General features: G+C 42.6%; 1 protein-coding gene across 1 annotated transcript; it reads left to right on the top strand.

Moving 5' to 3' along the window:
- Positions 1-6245: 6245 nt before the first annotated feature.
- On the top strand, positions 6246-17796 carry LOC148214063 (C-type lectin domain family 4 member F-like; the record flags this gene model as incomplete). Its single annotated transcript, XM_088128849.1, has 5 exons — positions 6246-6413; positions 7266-7481; positions 8495-8598; positions 16942-17003; positions 17097-17796. Coding segments are annotated over 5 exons (747 nt in total), but the record flags the coding sequence as incomplete, so codon positions are not given.
- Positions 17797-18975: the final 1179 nt, after the last annotated feature.

The raw sequence follows: 18975 nt of genomic DNA, 5'->3' as shown, positions 1-18975 counted from the left end.
AAACCAGAAGAGGAAGAGAGTTTAACTGGTGGACTATCATGAAATTTAATTCAGAAAGTTGGCTTTGAATGGCTTGAATGCTTGTTGTCACATTATGAAAAGAATGGCAGCGGGGGGAGAAAGTAATGCACGTCACAGACTCTCGTTGATTATAAACCATGTCTAGGTGATATGAGGTATTCTTAAGTGGGCAGGAGTTACATGAAATGGATCCCAACAAGCCAACTGGATCCATATGATAATAGTCCTTTGGAATGGTTAGGGAGAAAGAAGATTTGGAGAGGTGAAAGGCCTAGTTTCACCTGTATGGCAATACGACAGCATTGCCCAGACACATCTCTCTTTACAACTTCATGTTCAAGAGACGGTAATGAAAAGGAACAGAGGCGACTTGTTCTTGTTTCAGCAAAGCTTGTTTCATCCTTACTTGTTTCAGCAAAGCTGGCCTGAGGATATGTCCCCCCTCCCATGATGTCAGAATCCCCCAGCAGGTGCCCTGGTGATTGTGAACCTCCAGCTAAAGACACATAGCAGCCAATCAGCAAGGCCTTATAGAAGCAGAAAATTGGGAAGACAAGGAAAGTGGGCCAGGCAACTGGAGGCAGCAGGAAGAGAACTGATGGGTGAGATTCACCTAAAGAGATGCAAAAGGAACATGCTTGAATGGTAGTATCTCCTCCAAGGTACTACAAGAAGGAAGAATGATAGACGGTCATCAAGTCTACAGCAGGTTGCCCCTTCTCAAACTTCATTCAGATATACCCTGAACAGTTAAGTTGAATTTCCTATTTTCAGAGCTTAAGCTATTTCCTTCTTGCCCAGCCACCCCTCAATAATTTTATTCCTAGTTAAAGAAAGATAATAATTGTTAGGGAGCACTCTTAATCCCAGGTGTAAAGATGCTTCTGAGTTTGACCCAATATCTCCAAGATTGGGGAGCAACTTTACCCAAAGATCTCCTAAAGAAAGGCTGTCGGTTGTTGCACAGTAACTCATAAAAATCCATGCTTCCTGCTGCATCGTGGATCTTAGTTATAAGTGTCCAGATCCACCAACAGGTGAAAGAAAGAAAGAAAGAAAGAAGACTGAATTTCTTCGTTGATAAGAAGATATTCTGAGTACTTTCCCCTCTCTTCTTTAAGCCATGGCACCCAAGAAAAAAATGCCCTTGAAGATAAATCCTGGACTTGTAGAAGGACCTCTCCCACCATTACCACCACCATCTTCTGATGCTGCCAAAGGTTGTCTTGATTTTAGTTCTGTTGCTTCAAAGATGTCCTGGCCATTTCTAGTGATGCTTGCAATCATCTCTTTTACTGCCTTGGTGGCAGTTGGCTACCTCTGTAAGTTCAGCTCTATCTACTCACTGATAGTTTCCTAAAGTGGTTTTTAAATGGGAATCTCTTATTCCTATGGCTGTTCACTGAACAGGTATCCCACCTTTGTATTTCCCCCTTAAAAATAGTGCTCAAACAGGCTACTAGAAAAAGAATAAAACAAACAGTAATTTAAAGTGAGCCCTCCCTATTGTCTTTTACCCTCTTTCTAACTAAATCTTGGTTTAATGGAAGGATAGTAATAATTCATTTGATCCCTCCCCCCTCTCCATGTCCTTGTTCTTTTCACTTGTCCTATCCCCAAGCCAGGTCTCTCCCTTGTGTCTTACACTTTTTAAAATTTCCCACTAAGATTGCTCCCTGTTAAATTTTCAGAGTGGTGGATGTGAATTGCAGGCTTCATTTGGATCAGATGGATTTGTATGTCTTAGAGGGTGTTTGCATGTTGCAGAGGGTTGTAGAGGTTTTTGTTTGTTTACAAGACTGGAATGTGTGGCTGGCGGGTGAGTTTCTGCACTGACCTGCCCTTTTTCAACATTATACGATTGGCGGGATTGGACTGATGTAAGCTCCCATCAGCAGCAGGAGTTTTGCTGGGGCCGTTCTAGAGAAAGCGGAGGCTTACCGGACTCGTGCAGATCAGGCAGTTGATCAGGTGGGCGTCACGGTGGTGCTGGATGCCATTATCAGAGGTCCAACTGGCGACGCTGGTGAGAGGGGCATTCTGCCCGCTGGGATTGTTTTGCCATTGCATGTTGGCGCTGGGGCTATGGTGGCAGCAGAGATGACTGGGGTACAGCCTTGCCTGGTTATCTGGGAAAAATCTGGACCTGCTGGGCCTGAGGATCCTTATGACTATTTGCTCAGCCACCTACTCTCGAGATCCACGCCTCTCCTGGCTGACTAAGGCTGCCTGGGGTTTGTCGTGTGCTCGGGTCATGGTGGTGGTGGCTACTTCTTTGAGAGAGGGGGTGGTTCCGCTGCCATTGAAGAAGCCATTGCTTGATCCCACCACACTAGTCAATTTTCATCCAGCATCTAACCTCCTTTTTTAGGGGAGGTTGTGCAGAAGGTGGTTGTGCAGCAGGCTCAGAGGGCCCTGGATGAAGAGGATTATCTGGACCCCTTCCAGTCAGGCCTGGGCGTGGGATGGAAATGGCATTGGTTGCGCTTTTGGATGATCTCTGGCAGGAGCAGGACAGAGATAGTGCACCTGTCCTTGCTCCTCTTGACCTCTGGGCAGCCTTCGATACCATCAACTGTGGTGTCCTTCTGGATCGGCTCTGTGGGTTGGGTGTGAGCAGCACAGTATTGTGCTGGAGTTCTTCCCTTCAACAGGGCTGGTACCAGTCCGTGTTGATCAGGAGTGGGAGGCCTCACCTGCAGCCCTATTATGTGGCATCCTGCAGGGTTTGGGACTCTCTCCACTCCTTTTTAACATCTACATGAAGCTGCTGGGTAAAATCGTCTGTCGCCACAGGGTGAGGTATCATCAGTATGCAGGGGATACTCAATTACATATCTCTGTCCCTGGTGAACTCACCAAGATAGCTGTTGGCGTCTTGTCCCGGTGCCTGGAGGCTGTGGGGTCTGGATGGGAACAACAAGCTTCAGCTGGACCCTGGCAAGACTGAGTGGAACTGGGTTTTGAGGCCTTCTAGTTCTAGACTATGCCATCTTTGGTGCTGGATGGGGTGGCACTGCCCCAGGCATACCCGGTGCACAATCCGGGGGTCCTTCTACACTACATATTTTCTTGGAAAAAACTGAAGGACAACCCCGAAAAGCGGGCATCTCTGAAAGAGGTTCATAAGGATAAAAAAAAAAAAGTTTATGTTTATAACTTTACAAAAAAAAAAAAAAAAATCAAGAGCAAAACCAAGAAAACAAATAATGAATTTAAATAAATCTAAAGGACGGCTTTCTGAAATAAAGGGCCGTTCTTTATAATAAAGGCATATGGTCAGTGTATTCTAGATTCATGACTCCTGCTTGAGGAACAGGTGGCAGCTGTGGCCAGGAGGGCCTCTGCAGAGCTTCATGTTGTGCACCAGTTACACCCTTTCCTGGATCAGGAGGCTCTGCTCACAGACACTTATGCTCTGGTTTCCTCCAGAATGGGTCACCGTAACATGCTCTACATGGGGCTGCCCTTGAAGAGCATCTGGAAGCTTCAGATGTTGCAGAGTGCAGCTCAGCAGACAATTACATGTGCCCCAGAATGGCACACATCACACCTCTGCCCCATGAGCTGCATTGGCTGCCAGTCTGTTTCTGGGTGCAATTCAAGGTGCTGGATTTGACCTTTAAAGCCCTACACGTCATGGGACCAGGTTACCTGAGGGACCCCCTCTCCCTAGTTGCATCTGCCCATCAGGTCCAGCAGGAGGGCTATGCTGCGGATCCCATCTACTAGGGATTTCCACCTGACGGGACCCAGATGGTGTGTCTTCTCTGCTTTGGCTCCCGCCCTCTGGAACATCATCCCCTCATCCCCTCCCCCCGGTGAGGTTAGCCCCATCCCTGTTAGTCTTCCAGAAAGCCCTTAAAATGTCCCCCCTCCCAGCAACCTTGGGGATCCCAAGGGGATCCCATGAGGTGGTTGTATTATATGAGTTGATTGGTATTCTCCCGCAGTCTTGATTTTTCTATTTTTTTCATTTTCATTTGTACTTTAGTGTTTTTATGGTTGTTATACTGTTTTAATTGTCACTGTGGTTGCATGCCGCCCAAAGTCATGTTCTGTGAGATGGGTGGCTATATAAATCAGCTAAATAAATACATAGATGAGATCTTCTCTGGTCATATTCTGTGCCTCTTTAAAAGTTTGATCACCTGGCACAGGAAGGTCTCATCCATACCTTCTGCCTGTCCAGAAGGTTTATAACAAGCTCCCATGACGATATCACTTTTTGTTTGTCTCTTCTTATATTCCCGCAATAGGATTTCCATGCTTTGATTCACAGATGCAGACGTATGTTTTATTTATATAGAGTGCAACACTCCCTTCCCTTTTGAATAAGCTGTAGCCTTCCAGGTCTATGAGCCAACCACATATACCATCCCACCAAGATCCAGTCATGCTTGTGGCATCATATTTCTCTTGTGCCATACGCCATGATCCTGACTCACTGACTGATGAAAACACTATTTCCACTTGTAGTTCCCTCACTTTCCTATCTAGGACCTCCTAGTATTTGGAGATCCATTCAGGACCTCTTCTGGCAATGTCATATGTCCCTGCATAAATCTCTAGCAAGGGATAGATATTGGTGGCGCAGGAACCCTTCTGATGGGCTGATTCTAATTCTTTTAAAGGCCCAGATCTAGTTCTCGGCATTTCCAGTTCAAGAAGGCCAAGTTGCTAGGCTCTGCTGCTAGAGATGCTGGGATGCCAACTGTCAGCTGTAGCTCAAAGCCCTAAGTCAAGGCAGCTTGACATACATAAAGATTTGTGCCTTTCTATGTATTGGAGGGGTTTGTTGTAGAGGGGGGAGTATGCTTTTAAGAGCAGACTTCCAGAAGAATAGAATTGGGCACCTGGCCATCTTAACATCCATCTTTTCCCAACAACTGTAGATGTTAACCTGCTGGCACAAAACATGGATTCTCTGGAGAGGCCAATGAAAAAACTGAGGACCTTAATGGCTACTGGGATCAAAGATCCTAAGCTCAATTATAAAAATTGTAAGTGCAAGAAATAGAATTCTATATTCCAGATTTGGTTTAGAAATAGACCCAGAGATGAGACTGAAGAAGCAAGAGACCTGTTGAAAGACCCCGTAATCTAGATATTTTTCCCAAGCCTTTTCAAAAGTCATCACCAAACGGTAAGAATAATCACATTAGTTGTAGAGCAAAACTTCAGTTTTATGGGCCAGTTGGAAGGAAGGAGTATCTGTTAAAACCAAATTGGGGAGGGGGGAGGGGAGGGGTATCTTATATATATGAGCCAGTTTGGTGTGGTAGTGAAGGTGCAGGACTGGAAACCAAGGGACTGTGAGTTCTAGGCCTGGTTTAGGCATGAAACCTGGCTGGGTGATTTTGGGCCAGCCCCTCTCTCTCAGCCTAGCCTAGCCCAGCCCACTTCACAGAGTTGTTGTTGCAGGGAATATGCAGAGAAGCAAGCATTATGTACACCACCTTGAGTCATAGAAAAATAAAAGTGGGATATAAATTTAATACTGTACATCTGTGTAATATACATCAGATTTACTCAATGAACGTGATTTTACACAATGTGAGTAAAATTACGTATTTACATTAAATTCACCAAGTTTCCATGACATTTACATAAAATATGCACAATGCACGGAGATTGTCTGGACTGATTTGCCAAGCAACGGGCAGATGTCATTGTCTGGCCAAGCCAACTAATTTCAAATTAATTTCATTGCATCTGAGGTCTGCTGAATGCAGGGTCTGTACAGTACAATCTAGGTTTTACGGTATTTTCAAAGAGTATTTTAAATAATTTGGGGCCTAATCACACCTGCTTCTTTGTCTTAGTTCCACCCATCCTTGGAGGACTGTGACTTCTGAGCATGACTGTTGCAAGTGTGGCATCTGGTCAGCCAGCCAATGGCCAACTGAGGCCGTCTCCCCATCCAACTGATGTGCATCCCCAGCTAAAACTTCCAGGGTTGTGTGGGAATACTGATGCTTCTCCCTAATGAAAGGATAAAGAAGAATAGAAGTTTCGCATCTCTCCCTATCCCATAAACATGAACAAAACTAAACCAAATCAAACTGAACCACTGTTGAGTAATCAAACCAAACCAGATGTCCCTGACTCAGTAGATGTTCTGTTAAGCATTGGCAAAATCTTCTAGCTTAGGAGGAGTTTGATCATCTACCCTGAATGGGACCGGATGAAGATAAAAAGCATGAGAGTCTTAACATCTTGGGGGTCTCATTTTTGGGGAGGGAAGAGGCGGGGTAGAAAAGGGCCATCTAACTCTTGGACTGCTTTTAGCCATTAAGACAGCAGAAGAAATACTGAATTTGCCAACTCGCTTAGCAAAGGCTGCAAAGGCCCTCCGTGAGATTAAAGAAAAGTATCGTAAGTATCTGCATTTCTGATGACGGCTCTATGGTGTTTTGGGAAATGCAGTGGTAATCAAATATGGATGAGTTTAACTGTTGAAGAAAGGAAAGAGTCCCTCCTTCAGATGACCCAAGACCCCTCAGGATGAGATTAAGAGAAGCATATACAATTATGGGATGTGAGAATAACCTTGGGAGACTGGAGGAGGAAGATCCTCAGTCAGACAAGTGATATCTCACCCCACAGAAGGAATGGGGGTGGAGAAAGCATGTCATAAGGGGCCCTCCTTAGTTCTCCAGAAAGTAACGGCAGGGGAGGGGAGAAATGCCTTCAGACTTGCAAGATTCTGTTACCAGAACCATACAATAAAGGTAGTGGTAGAACTCATGGTTTTGGCTTTCTGTCTGGACTACCTTGAAGGGATGACAGATATGGAGTGGGAAACTCATTCAAATCTGAACCACTGGGAAACCATTGGCAACCCTCTCTTTCTACATACTATTCTCTTGCCCATTCCTGGTCTTTTTCCCCAGGGATAAAAATCAAAGCTATTCACTTCAGCCTCTTCATCTCTTTCTTGGCACAAGTGGTCATGGATGGAATTATAGCTCAGTGGGTCAATCCTGAGATCTCTTGCCAGGAATGTAGTTGTTGTTGAGGTTGATGCTGTTTCAATTCTTCTGCTCAACATTAAAACAACCTACCTACAATTTTATTGCTGTTGTTTCTTAAAATAAAGTCAATCCAATGAAAACCCAAATTAAAAGCAAGATCATTAAAATTAGTTTCAGAAGTATAAGAGAGATATTTTTGCCATTCTCCTCACTTCTGGAAGAGTGGGGGACAAATGCCCCTCCCTAGGGTGAGCAGTCCATCTGCAGGTACACTCCGGAGAGCCCTTTATTTTTGACCCCTCTTTGCTCTCATTCCTCTTAGAATCCATCTTTCGGAAAAATGTGAGGTCTGCTGGTGGGTGGCAGCTTTGGCGGAGGAGTCTGTACTACTTTTCCAAAGGAGAAAAGACCTGGTATGATGCTGAGAACTTCTGCGTGTCCAGAGATGCTCATTTGGCCTCCATCCTACGTGACAAAGAGCAGGTCTTATACTTTTCTTCTTCCCCCATGATTTTTGGGGTTCCTCAATGAGCTGCTCAGTTGTTTTGAATGCCTACTTCTCATCCATGTTTTTTCTTTTCCTTTCCCTCTTAACCACATATTATCGTATGCTCTTTTGCCACTACTGCGGAAGCTCTTCTCCACATTTTGCAACCCTTTCCAATGTTATTGCATTGGTTTGCAAGCTGCCTTCTAAACTAAACTAGGATTCTGTGGAAGTCTTTGACGGGATCCTCATCTGCAAGATCAGAACTGATGAGCTGTAGGGAGTCAGGAAGATGACCTGGACATAGATATGCAGGCTCCGTTGCTTAGTCAAAAGGGGCTAAAGCATTTCTTAAGTCCAGAATGTCCAGATAATGTTAAGAAGGGGCTCAGACACCTCCTGAACTATAAGAAGGAGGAAGAGGAGGAGGTACAGTACACCGAGTCTTGCAGTGATTCTGTTATTATAGACAATAAAAGTAATTTTAGCTTTTCAATGGAGTTGATTTCCTGATCTGGTCTACTTAGTGGGACTGACAGTAATGTACGGGGCTCCTTGAAGTATACTTTTCCAACATCACTGATTTTTCCTGGCTTTCCCAAGCATCTTTTGGGCACAGTCTAGGTCTTACTTCCACTGGACATGGAAAAAGTCCAAGTGGTGGACCTAAAAGTACAATTAGCCACATCCTGCCCTCCTGTGCAATCTGCAGAGGTTTTGTAATGTGTCTGTAGTTGCACTGGGGTTCATGACCAAGAGGCTGATGAGCAAAGTGATCCTTAAAGGTAGAACTACCTGTAAAGGTCAGGAAGCCCAACTTTTCTTAACAGACCATTTGGGTTCCTTTAGTAAGGGAGAATATGCTTTACTGTCATTACTTGAAAGCACATGGACTCCTTTGGTTCAGGAAGATGCTATAGTGTTCCTGCTGTAATGGCTTGGCTGGTGAATCTGATATTCCCCCATGAGAGATGCTACTTTTTTTTCTCCCCACCTCCTTTTTCTGCAGAATTACATCACCTCTCAGCTCACTCAAACAGCCTGGATTGGCCTTACAGATGAAACTGAAGAGGGTGAATGGGAATGGACTGATGGGTCCGCATTAACAGCAGAGTGAGTCTATGATGGCATCGTTCAAGGAGAGGGAATGCATCCAAATGGCAATACCCACATCTTTTCTTGCAAAATTGGGGTCAGATTAAACATTTCTAGTCTTTGAAGTCCTCTTCAAGTTTCTGGACTTCAGGCAAAAGTCTTAATGGGAGATAGTCTGTTAAAGATCATTAATCATAGTAGTCCTGAACTACAGAAGACAAGCTGCAAGGAGGTTCTCCTGAACAAAACATACAGGTAGTCCTCGCTTAATGACCACAATAGGGACTGGAAAATTGGTTGTTAAGTGGGGTGGTCATTAAGCAAATTGGACCCGATTTTACAACTTTTTTTGCAGTGGTAGTTAAGCAAGTTACCATGCTTGTTAAGCAAATCATGTGGTAGTTAAGTGAATCCAGCTTCCCCCATTGACTTTGCTTGTTGGAAGCCCCCTGGGAAGGTGGCAAATGGCGATCACATGACCCCAGGATGCTGCAACTGTCGCAAGTGCGAACTGGTTGCCAAGTGCCCAAATTTTGATCATGTGGCCGCAGGTATGCTGCAATGGTTGTAAGTACAAGGACTGGTCATAAGTCACTTTTTTAGCACTGTTGTAACTTTGAAAGGTCACTAAACAAATGGTTGTTAAGTGATGACTACCTGTATTGAAATAAAAGGGTTTGTTTTTCTCCTTCCCATATTAGTTTTTTTTTTTTTTTTTAAATAGTGCAGATGAAAATGCTCCCAATGGCATCAAAGCCTCATCTTACTTTTGCTCAGCCCCATCTATTTGGGAATTTATCAGCAAAAGTTCACATTAACTTTCAATTAAGGCTAGTAACTTAATTGACTACCTCCTCTATTTTACTGAAGACCTTATGGGAAAGTCTTGATTGACTGAAGGCATGACTAGCTATTGACGTTAAAATTTATGGGCCCATCTGGTGAGAATGAGAGTGCATGGAAGATTGTGACTAGGACTGTAAGAGGATGAAATGAATTAGCTAATGAAATGCAAGAATGAAAAGAGAGAGAGAGAGAGAGATTGTATGTCTGTCAAATTAAGAGAAAGGGGAAAGTACTTGGTCAAATGTTCCCTAAACATGGGAGAAGAGATGAGAAATGTTAAGATAGGAAAATGCTAATAGAAAAATATTAGGTAGCTGATGCAAGGAATGGATAATTGCTGAAAAAAATGAACATGGCCATGTACGTGAGCCTGCCTACATCATAATTTGGAGTGAGAACTGGATGTATCAGGAGAAAGAGAAAAGTAACTTGAATGCAGTGGAAGGGGGTATTTAAAGAGTATGCAGGATAAAATCAAGAGATAGACTGAAGAACGAATGGGTGATGAATGAGTGTGGGTCAAATACAAGAGGGAGTGACCAGCACAAGAAAAAGAAAGCAGCAGACTCGAAGTTTGAAGGAGAAATGAAAGCAAAAGGAAAACTTAAAAAACAAATTAAACAAAAACCGGAGGTGCGGCAGGATAAAGCTATTAAGGAGCACAAGGTAGCCGAACACTCTAGGACTGCAGTGGCTTCCAGACAGCCAAAGCTGACTGACTGGGTCCAGCAGACACCATCGATATGTAAGTCTCCTTTCTTTGATCTTACGTCGACCCCCGAGGAATTTCGCGCTAAGCATTGTTTGATGTCAGACTGTGAGTCAGCGGAGCTTTCTGGAGAAGAGCTTCCTAATGGAATTAGAGAGGCAAGCTTAAGCAACTTACAAGTGGACTTAGCTTTGGTCGCAAAAAATTGTCTCCTGACTGCTAAAACTGTAATAACAATTTTTGAAGAGTTGAGGGAAGTCAAACAGGAATTAGAGGAGCTCAAAGCAGTTTACCACACCTTTAGGGGTAGCTAAAGTGGCAACTTTAAATATAAACAAGACACCAACTACAGGTCTAAACATCTCGTGTGTTAGTGAAGCCTATAAAGATAAAAGAAGTACAGATGAGGCGCTAATTATCCAGAGACATAAAATGGTGTTGCGGATAGCACCTAACCATCATAATGTAGGCAGATGGAGCAATAAATCGGCGGTTTTGCATTCCCTCTCACAGCTTCTCTACCGTAAAGTGCATCCCAATGAGCTGACTGAAATATTTTGGCTACCGAGGTGGCAAGGGTATTTTAGAGTGATGGTGATTTTTAACCACCCTGCACTCCCCTCAATGATATTGCAACACAAACATCGATTTGAAAGTTTCCAAATCTTTCCACAACGTGTTTTCTTTAACAACAACACGCAACCCCTCCTGAGTAAAGTGAGGATGGACAGGTGTGTGAATGAGGAATGTCTAAATGGCAGAGTTTGTAATGCGAAGCAGCTGCAATTAATTCATCAAAGTCTGCCTGTAATTACAAGACCAGACATTCCTAGTTGCAAGAAGTATAACAGCTCAGAAGCGGGGAAAGGGATGATACAAATAGGGACTGAAGAAAATGAACTGATACAACAATTTGGCATATTACCAGAAGAGGAACAGCAAGTAATACTAAGCAAATTAGACACAGTGAAAGCAAAGTTAACATCAGTAATGGCAACTACTAATCCCATTGACTCTTTACTGCCTCTTAGTGGCACTTTGGTGGATGTGATAGCAAGCTCACCAATTGGAAATAATGCGGAGGCAAAAAACAAAAAAAGGAGGCATTCCAGCCCCACTTCCAATTTGATGGCATTAGGAAGCGGTGATGAGGATACTACTCCTCTGCTTACAAGGACTTTGGTCAGGAGCCAAACAAATGAGGATGAGGTTCACCAATTTCTCTCTAATGAAATGAAGAGACAATTAATAGAAGTGGCAGCTTCAACAGCATTGTGTGCTGCGGGTGGTGCTATGTGCCATAACGAAAAGGAGGATGGAACAAAGGAAATACAATGTGCTTTGAGGGCTCCGGGGGATAGAGTGCCATTGGCCCCGCATCAAATTGTTACCACGGCAGAGGTTAATACAGTGGCAGGTGCTTCACAGTTGCCAGATTTACATTCACAACCAGACTTGATAATGTCTGAGGCAGGTAGTATGGATTTGACCAAGGCATCTGACTTTGTAGCGGAATCAAGTCCAAATCAGTCACTCCTTGAGGAACATGATATGGCCCAGAATGATTGACTATCTACTAATTTTGAGATTATCCCTCCTCTGTTTATTCATTTTATTACCCGGAATGTAGCAGGATGGCACTGTAACAATAACCAATTAGAAAGAGACCAGTTTTTAGCTAAATTTCATGTGATAGCCATCCAGGAATCCTGGATAGTGCAAGAAGATCATCCTATTGTATTGCCAGGATTTCATTCCTGGCACTAGCCAGCCCGCAGGAGGGCTTTTAGAGGTAGGGCTGTAGGAGGTCTTTCACTGTTGGTAAATGCTGAACTGGGGTGGAAGGGTAGAAAGATTTCGCTAGATCCAGAGGTACAGTATCTGTTACCAATTCATATTTCATTTAAGGGTCTGGATCTGCTTATATTGAACGTATATTTGAATCCTAAAACGGGAGAATGGTTTGAATTAGGACTTAAGATTTTGGAACTGAAGAATAGATACCCAAAGGCGCTGATAATCATGTTAGGGGATACTAATGCACGAGTGGGATCTTCCCTGGATAAGTTTGTACAGTTGGGTATTATCCCCAACGGGTACTTATTTAATCAATTTATTTGGGAGTCAAATGATCCCAAGGAGAATAGGGCCGGGGAGCATTTGATTTCACTCATATATGAGAATGATATGCAAATTCTAAGTAGTAGCAATAGTGATTTCAAATACCCAATAACTTATCACGGAGGACGGGCCTGTTCATCCATTGATTATATATGTGCATCGACCCCACTGGTAGCTTTAGCCTCTGACATAGAAACTTATTAGAGATGTGACAGTGACCATCAACCCGTATCGGTTAGGTTACGTCTCCCTTCAGATCTTCGCTTAAGAGCTCCAGTAGAACAGGAAATAGTTAATAATACAACTATCCACCAGGAAAGAAGGTTAGCTTGGAGGTTGGTGGATGTGAAAAAGATAGAGGCACTAATACATTCCCAGGAGTTTACGGCTAAAGCTGACAATGTGAGAGGGCAGAGCCCACAGAGGAACTCCCCTATTGAAGATTATAACTGGATTTGCGGGCGACTTAAACAATTGTTGGTGACTGCTCTGCCTCTTAGAGAAAGAGTTGGGGTAAGAGAAAGATGGTTTGATCAAGAGTGTTTGGTGTGTAAAACACAATTGAGAAGACTTTTGAGAAGATTTCTTCTCTCTCCCTCCTATCAAAACCACATGTCCTTCATTGATCAGAGAAGGAAATATAAGTTACTATTAAAAAAGAAAAAGAGGGAGGATACAATTAAATTCTGGGCTAGATTAGAAAAAGCAGCAAAGGGCCCTTCCATGGTTTTATTCTGGCAGGATATAGCAAAAATTTTAAAAGATAGAAAAACAGTGCTAGATGTACATAGTCTGCAGAAATCTGGGAATCTTATTTCAGGGCAATTTTTAATGATGGTCCTGGTATAAGGGTATCCAGACAATCTATATGGGAGAAAGATTTGAGGGACTCCCCGTATTGGCCCTCGGTTTTGGCCCTGGAAACTAAACAACTAATTACAGCATTAAAAAATGGACGTGCTCCAGGGCAGGATTGTGTGCCTGCTGAGCTTCTCAAGCATAACACTGATTGGTGGGCTCCTGTGTTAGCGGGCTTATTTACTTATATAGATAGGACAGGAGATATCCCAATAGGGTGGAAACTCTCTCTAATTGTACCTATATATAAAAAAGGCAACAGGGATGATCCATGTAACTATAGGGCAATTAGTCTGATTGATATTATAGCTAAACTATACGCCAAACACCTGCTCAACAAATTAGAGCAGTGGGTCATGGAAAATGACATCCTCCCAGAAGAACAATCAGGATTTCGGGCAGGAAGGTCAGTTATGGATAATTGTTTTATTCTAGCCCACTTAGTTAAGAAATATAAGGATAGGAAGAAATCACTCTTTGTGGCCTTTATTGATTTAAAGTCAGCTTTTGACTCAATCAATAGACAGATTCTATGGAATAAGCTGAAAAGGTTGAGTGTAGAACCCAGACTTTGTGCTCTCATAAGGGCATTATACACGGATACACAGTTGAAAGTCCGTGTGGGGTGATCAGGAGCCACAACTCGCCCCATCCCAGCCAATAAAGGTGTAAGGCAAGGTTGCATTTTGGCACCCACATTATTTAATGTTTACTTAAGTGGTCTCCCAAAGTTGTTTGCTCAGACAAGTTTTCATAGACCAAAAGTAAGAAATAGGCCCATAAACATGTTGTTGTATGCCGATAATTCGATTCTAATGTCATTTTCTCAGATTGGTCTAAGGAGACAACTAAAAGCTCTACTGGAATATTGCAATGTAAATGACCTTACTATAAACAATGCTAAATCAAAGATAATGGTTTTTGGCTCACAAAAGAAACAATATCGTTGGCACATAGATGGTCACCCAGTAGACCAGGTATCTTCCTTCGTTTATCTGGGCTTGACTTTTTCGGTAAATGGCAGTTGGAAAAACCAGATGAAGACAGCCGCGCAGAAAACCACACAACGTATAGCAGCGTTGTATAAACTTATGTCTTATTCAATTCCAACAACAATACTTCCAGTGCTCAGGGTATATAGAGCCAAGATCATTCCATTGTTAACCTATGGAGCTGAAATTTGGGGTTCTTTGGCAACCCTGTCCTTAGAAATACCACAAAACAAATTTTTAAGAAGAATTCTTCTGGTTGGACCAACGGTTCCAGCCAGTGCCGTTAGGGCAGAAACAGGTATTTTCCCATTAAGTGTATCTGCCCTATTAAAAGTAGTAAAATATTGGAGACGATTGAGATGGAGGAGTTTAGACTGCCAAAACAATGCTTTTTAGAACAATTGTCAGCTCCCGAGATCACCAATTGGGTTGGACTTTTGTATAAAGCTACAACAACTATGGGCCTCTCCCCCCTTTTACTTCAACCCCTTGGAGACCAGGCAGTTAAAATCATTAGACAAAATGCACAAGATATTAGTGCTCAACAAGATATTGAAATCTTATCTGCTACGAAGTCGGTTGGCTTAGCCAGAATTAAGACTATTTTTGGTATAGAAAAGTATTTGACAGTCCCAACTCCCTTAATGTATCGCAAAATCTTTACACGATTAAGATTTAACCAGCTGGAAACTCAGGAAGTAACGGGCCGGTACACAGGCATACCATATCAGGAGAGACTTTGTTTTTGTGGTAAAAGTAGAGTGGAAAATTTAGTCTTTGAATGTCATCTGTATGAACAAATAAGACAGAAGTATATAAAGCAGTATATTACAGTTAGACCTTATATATCCTGTGATTTTATATTGGACCGATTATTGTCAGGCTACAATCAACATGTGGTTAGGAGTATCACTAAGTTCATTAATAAAGCGATAAAAATTAGAGAGGAATTTAGAGCAACCAATGTCATAAATTGTAAAGATGATGAACTGAGTTAAGACAGTTCTGGTTTTATAATTATAATTTTAACTGTATATTGGATTTTATAATTATAATTTTAACTGTATATTGGATTTTATATTTAATATGGTATTAGATTGTTTTTATGAAATTGAAATGGCCAGAAGGCTAATCAATAAAGATTGACTGACTGACTACAAGAGGGAGTGACCAGCACAAGTATCTTGAGATATATGGGTCACAGAGTAATCATTAACGAAGACTGAATCACAGATCAAATGTAGCAAAGAAGAGGAGAGGGTTGGGAGGAAGGGAAAGACGGAGAAGGTCCTGGTTGGATGGACGTCTTGAAATCCACCAAAAGAAAGAGGTGAGAAATTTAAAACACAAAAGGCAAAGTATGGAGGGGATCTGGATGTGACGCAGGCAAGGGTAGTTTGCAGAGACAGGAAGGTATGCAAAGGCACAATATTGTAAAGTTGTTTTACCTGCATTTCCTTCTCTTTCTCTCATCTCACAGCTTAATTTCTTTCACTCAGTACACCTCACTCTTTTTCTGTCTGTTGTATAATGCTGCTGCCCCAAAAGGGAAAAATATGGTGGGTAGGCACGCCTTCTTCCTTGGCTTAAAATATGTCTAGCCCGCCACTGCCCAGAGGGTCTCCAAAAGGAACCATAGTTAGAATACCAAAGTTTTCAGCATGCACATGCCTGTGTGGGCACCAGGTCCAAATCTGGTATACCCCCCCATTCTGGTGGATGTAGTTTCTTACCCATCTTTAACCAAGATAGGGATATCATTTACTGCTGGGCAGTGCTCTGGATTCAGGGAGAAAAAGGTGTTTCAGTCTGTGCAGGCGCATCACACTTATGGGCTGCTCTTTAAAACACATGTTTTCCAGCTGCAGTGAATGGGGGGAAAGTCTGTCCCAAAATGTTCAGGCCGGAAGAGTTAAGGGACCCTGATCTGTCAATCAGACCTAAGCCTGTCAATCTAGATAGTGAGCAGAGACCATCCAAGTTCATGAAAATCAAACCCTGATGAACCAATCAAGGGCTAGAAAATTAAATGGGCTTTAAGGAGAAGAGGCAGATCCAGTTTTCAGTTTCTTCTGGGCTTTTTGCTCAGCAGAGGCTGACTCCAAGCTAAATAAGCGTATGCCAATTTCCAGCGAGTTGGAAAATGGAGATCCAGGAAATATTTAGCAAATTGCATTTGCTAATGAAATTAATTTGCAAATTTAAATTCAAATGCAAATTAGAATTTTAATTTTGTCTTACAGAGAATGTTCTGAGCTTTCCCTTTGCTAAAGCCCCTGAGAAGCCAGTGTTTTATTTCCTTTTCTCCTTCTGGCTTTCAATATCCGATAGCTTCTGAACCTTGATATAGGTAACATCATACTCTTTCAGGCCAGCCCACCTCACAGGGTGGTTGTGGGAAAAATAGGAGGCAGGAGTATCAGGTATGTTCATGTAAATTAATACATAAATGCAGGGGAAAATCTAATAATAACAATGGCGTGCTTTTTAAAAAATGGAATCGTCACTCTCATTTTGAAGGAGTTTCACTTCAGCATGTTATCTCCCCTCTGGCTGAGCAGAAGAGGCATGCCATTTTCCTCCTCATGAGCAACACTGTGCAGGGATACAAATAAATAAACAAACATTGACTAGGCTGTCCCCAGGAGTGATGGAGGGTGCAATTCAAGAACCCCCGCTGCTTCAGGAAACCAGATGCGGTCACCCTGCCACATCCCAGGTTTGCATGTGCAAGCACACCTTACTGCACCCATACTGTAAGAGAAAGATGCAGCTGCTTTAAGGAGTTGTTGGTAGGTATTGCATGAGTGCTTTACAGCCTCTTTTCCCCTTCAGATCTAAAGCATTGCCAGATACACCCCAAGGCACGCCCACGAGGATTTCAGAAAAGATTCTCCGTTTGCAAATCATGCTGTTTATTCATTCAACTCCTTTGTTCCGTCTGTTAAATGCATGGTTTTTGCAGCTTTTCTCTGCCTTTTTTGTGTAAGCGCCATCTTCTTCCCCCTTTTCCCACTCCAGGTTTTGGTCCAGTGGAAGTCCTAGCCACTCAAACAGACATGGAGGAAGAGAACAAGACTGTGTTTCTGTTGTGCCTTCATTGGGTGGATACAGCTGGAAGGATGCTGACTGCCATCAGCCTTACAGATGGGTTTGCAAGGAGAACCTAGAGTTTGAAGAACCATGATATTGGCCATACTCCATCATCTGAAGTAACAGCCTTATTCTCTGGAATCATGCTAAAACTGAAGATGGAAAGTCTCTCATTCTGATGTCAAATCTCACAGGGAATCCACAGAATGAATAGCAACATCCTGTTTCCTCCAGAATAAATTCATGGATGGATACACATCTCAAGTGAACTACACCACACTTTGGAGCTTACATAGAATTTTGTAAGAGCTTTGCAGGGCTCACTTGAAACAGGAATAGCATCACCACTTGGTCTCTCTTAATTGAGTCCACATAATATTCTGAGCCAGGTTAGTTAAAGACCAAACAACTGCATTTATGCAGTATGCTAAGGTTGAGTCATTTGAATCTTGGTCAGTTTGTGCAAACCAACTCATTTGGTTGGTTCTTGGTTCAACATGATGTGTGAATCCAGGAAACTTGCATTAATTCAATAACAAAGCTAAGCATTTTGGCAAATTCAGCCATTGGATATGCAAGGATAAGCCTATTGTTGGCCCATACAGAAACAGGATATCCTCAGTCTGGTTATCAACCAGTCTAGGAGTGTCTTCTCGTCTCTTGAGCCTGAAATTAAGGTTGTTACAAGGGTGCCTCAAATGTACTTCATTTCTTGTCGTCTTGATCACACAGCCCTAAAGAGAACATTTGGGAAAATCTCTTTCACTATGAACATCTCAGGTTGTTCCCCAATGATATATTTCCCACATTATTTTGTCATTGTAGGGGACCAGGCCTCTCCTGGTTCCAGGAATGTGAGCACGTCCCAAGGGAGTCCAGCTTTGGGGACAGATTTGGGAGAGGCATGACTTCAAGGAACCCTCCTTCAAAGCAGTCTGCTTTTCTTCCTATGTTCACCATGAAAAGAAAATGCCAGGGGAGTGAAATAGATTTAGCAGTCCCTGTATTTACAGTTAGGTCAGTTGGAATTTTTCTGTGAGTTTGATGCCAAATGAGAAGAATGCTGAATGGAAATCAAAACTAGTTCCAGCCTGAATGTGTGTGTTTCAATGCACTGCATTTGTGTTTCAAGAGAGTAGTAATCATGCTTGAAGGGCACAAGGCTTATATGCAAAGCTCTGAGTATCTGACTTGATGCCCATTCTTGCAGCAGGACTACAGCAGATGGGAAGGGAAGAGGCTTGATAGATTGCAGTGAGGAGGAAGTGACAAGAGGGAGGCATTTACCAGCACCAGGCTGGAAGTGAAAGAGAACTATTATCTCAGTGTGGCTGCCTGGGGAGCCACATATAAAAACAACTTATAGCCTGCCAGTGTTTTGCAAGCTGCAACATTTTAACAGCAGATTAAGGGAAACTGACTTAAGGCAAAGAATTGGAAACCTCACTTTCGTCTTCCCTGATCTTGGTAAGTGTGGCTGTTTTCAAAATGAATTTCAGGAATTATGAAAATCACAGTAAACAAATCCATCCCATTCAGAGGTGGAGTTACATGGGGGGGGCTGTTATTTTTTGTGCTTATTTTATTTATTTATTAAACATACTGGTATGTTGCTGCAATCAAAGATTCCTCTCGGAGGCTCACATGAAAAATACAATAGAAAACAAACCCCATATAAAAATTAAAAGTTAAAACAACCCTGCAGAAATAGAAAGAGGATAAAAATGGCACCAACAACTCTTCTGATTGCCAACTGATGTTCATGAATGTAGTCAG

Source organism: Python bivittatus, unplaced genomic scaffold (assembly GCF_059951505.1).
Source record: "Python bivittatus isolate LINGU-HERP-01145 unplaced genomic scaffold, Pbiv_v1 ctg000740_np1212, whole genome shotgun sequence".
NCBI classification, from domain to species: Eukaryota; Metazoa; Chordata; class Lepidosauria; order Squamata; family Pythonidae; genus Python; species Python bivittatus.
Note: the sequence above shows the minus strand (reverse complement) of the source record. Positions and strands in the feature narration are given on the sequence as shown.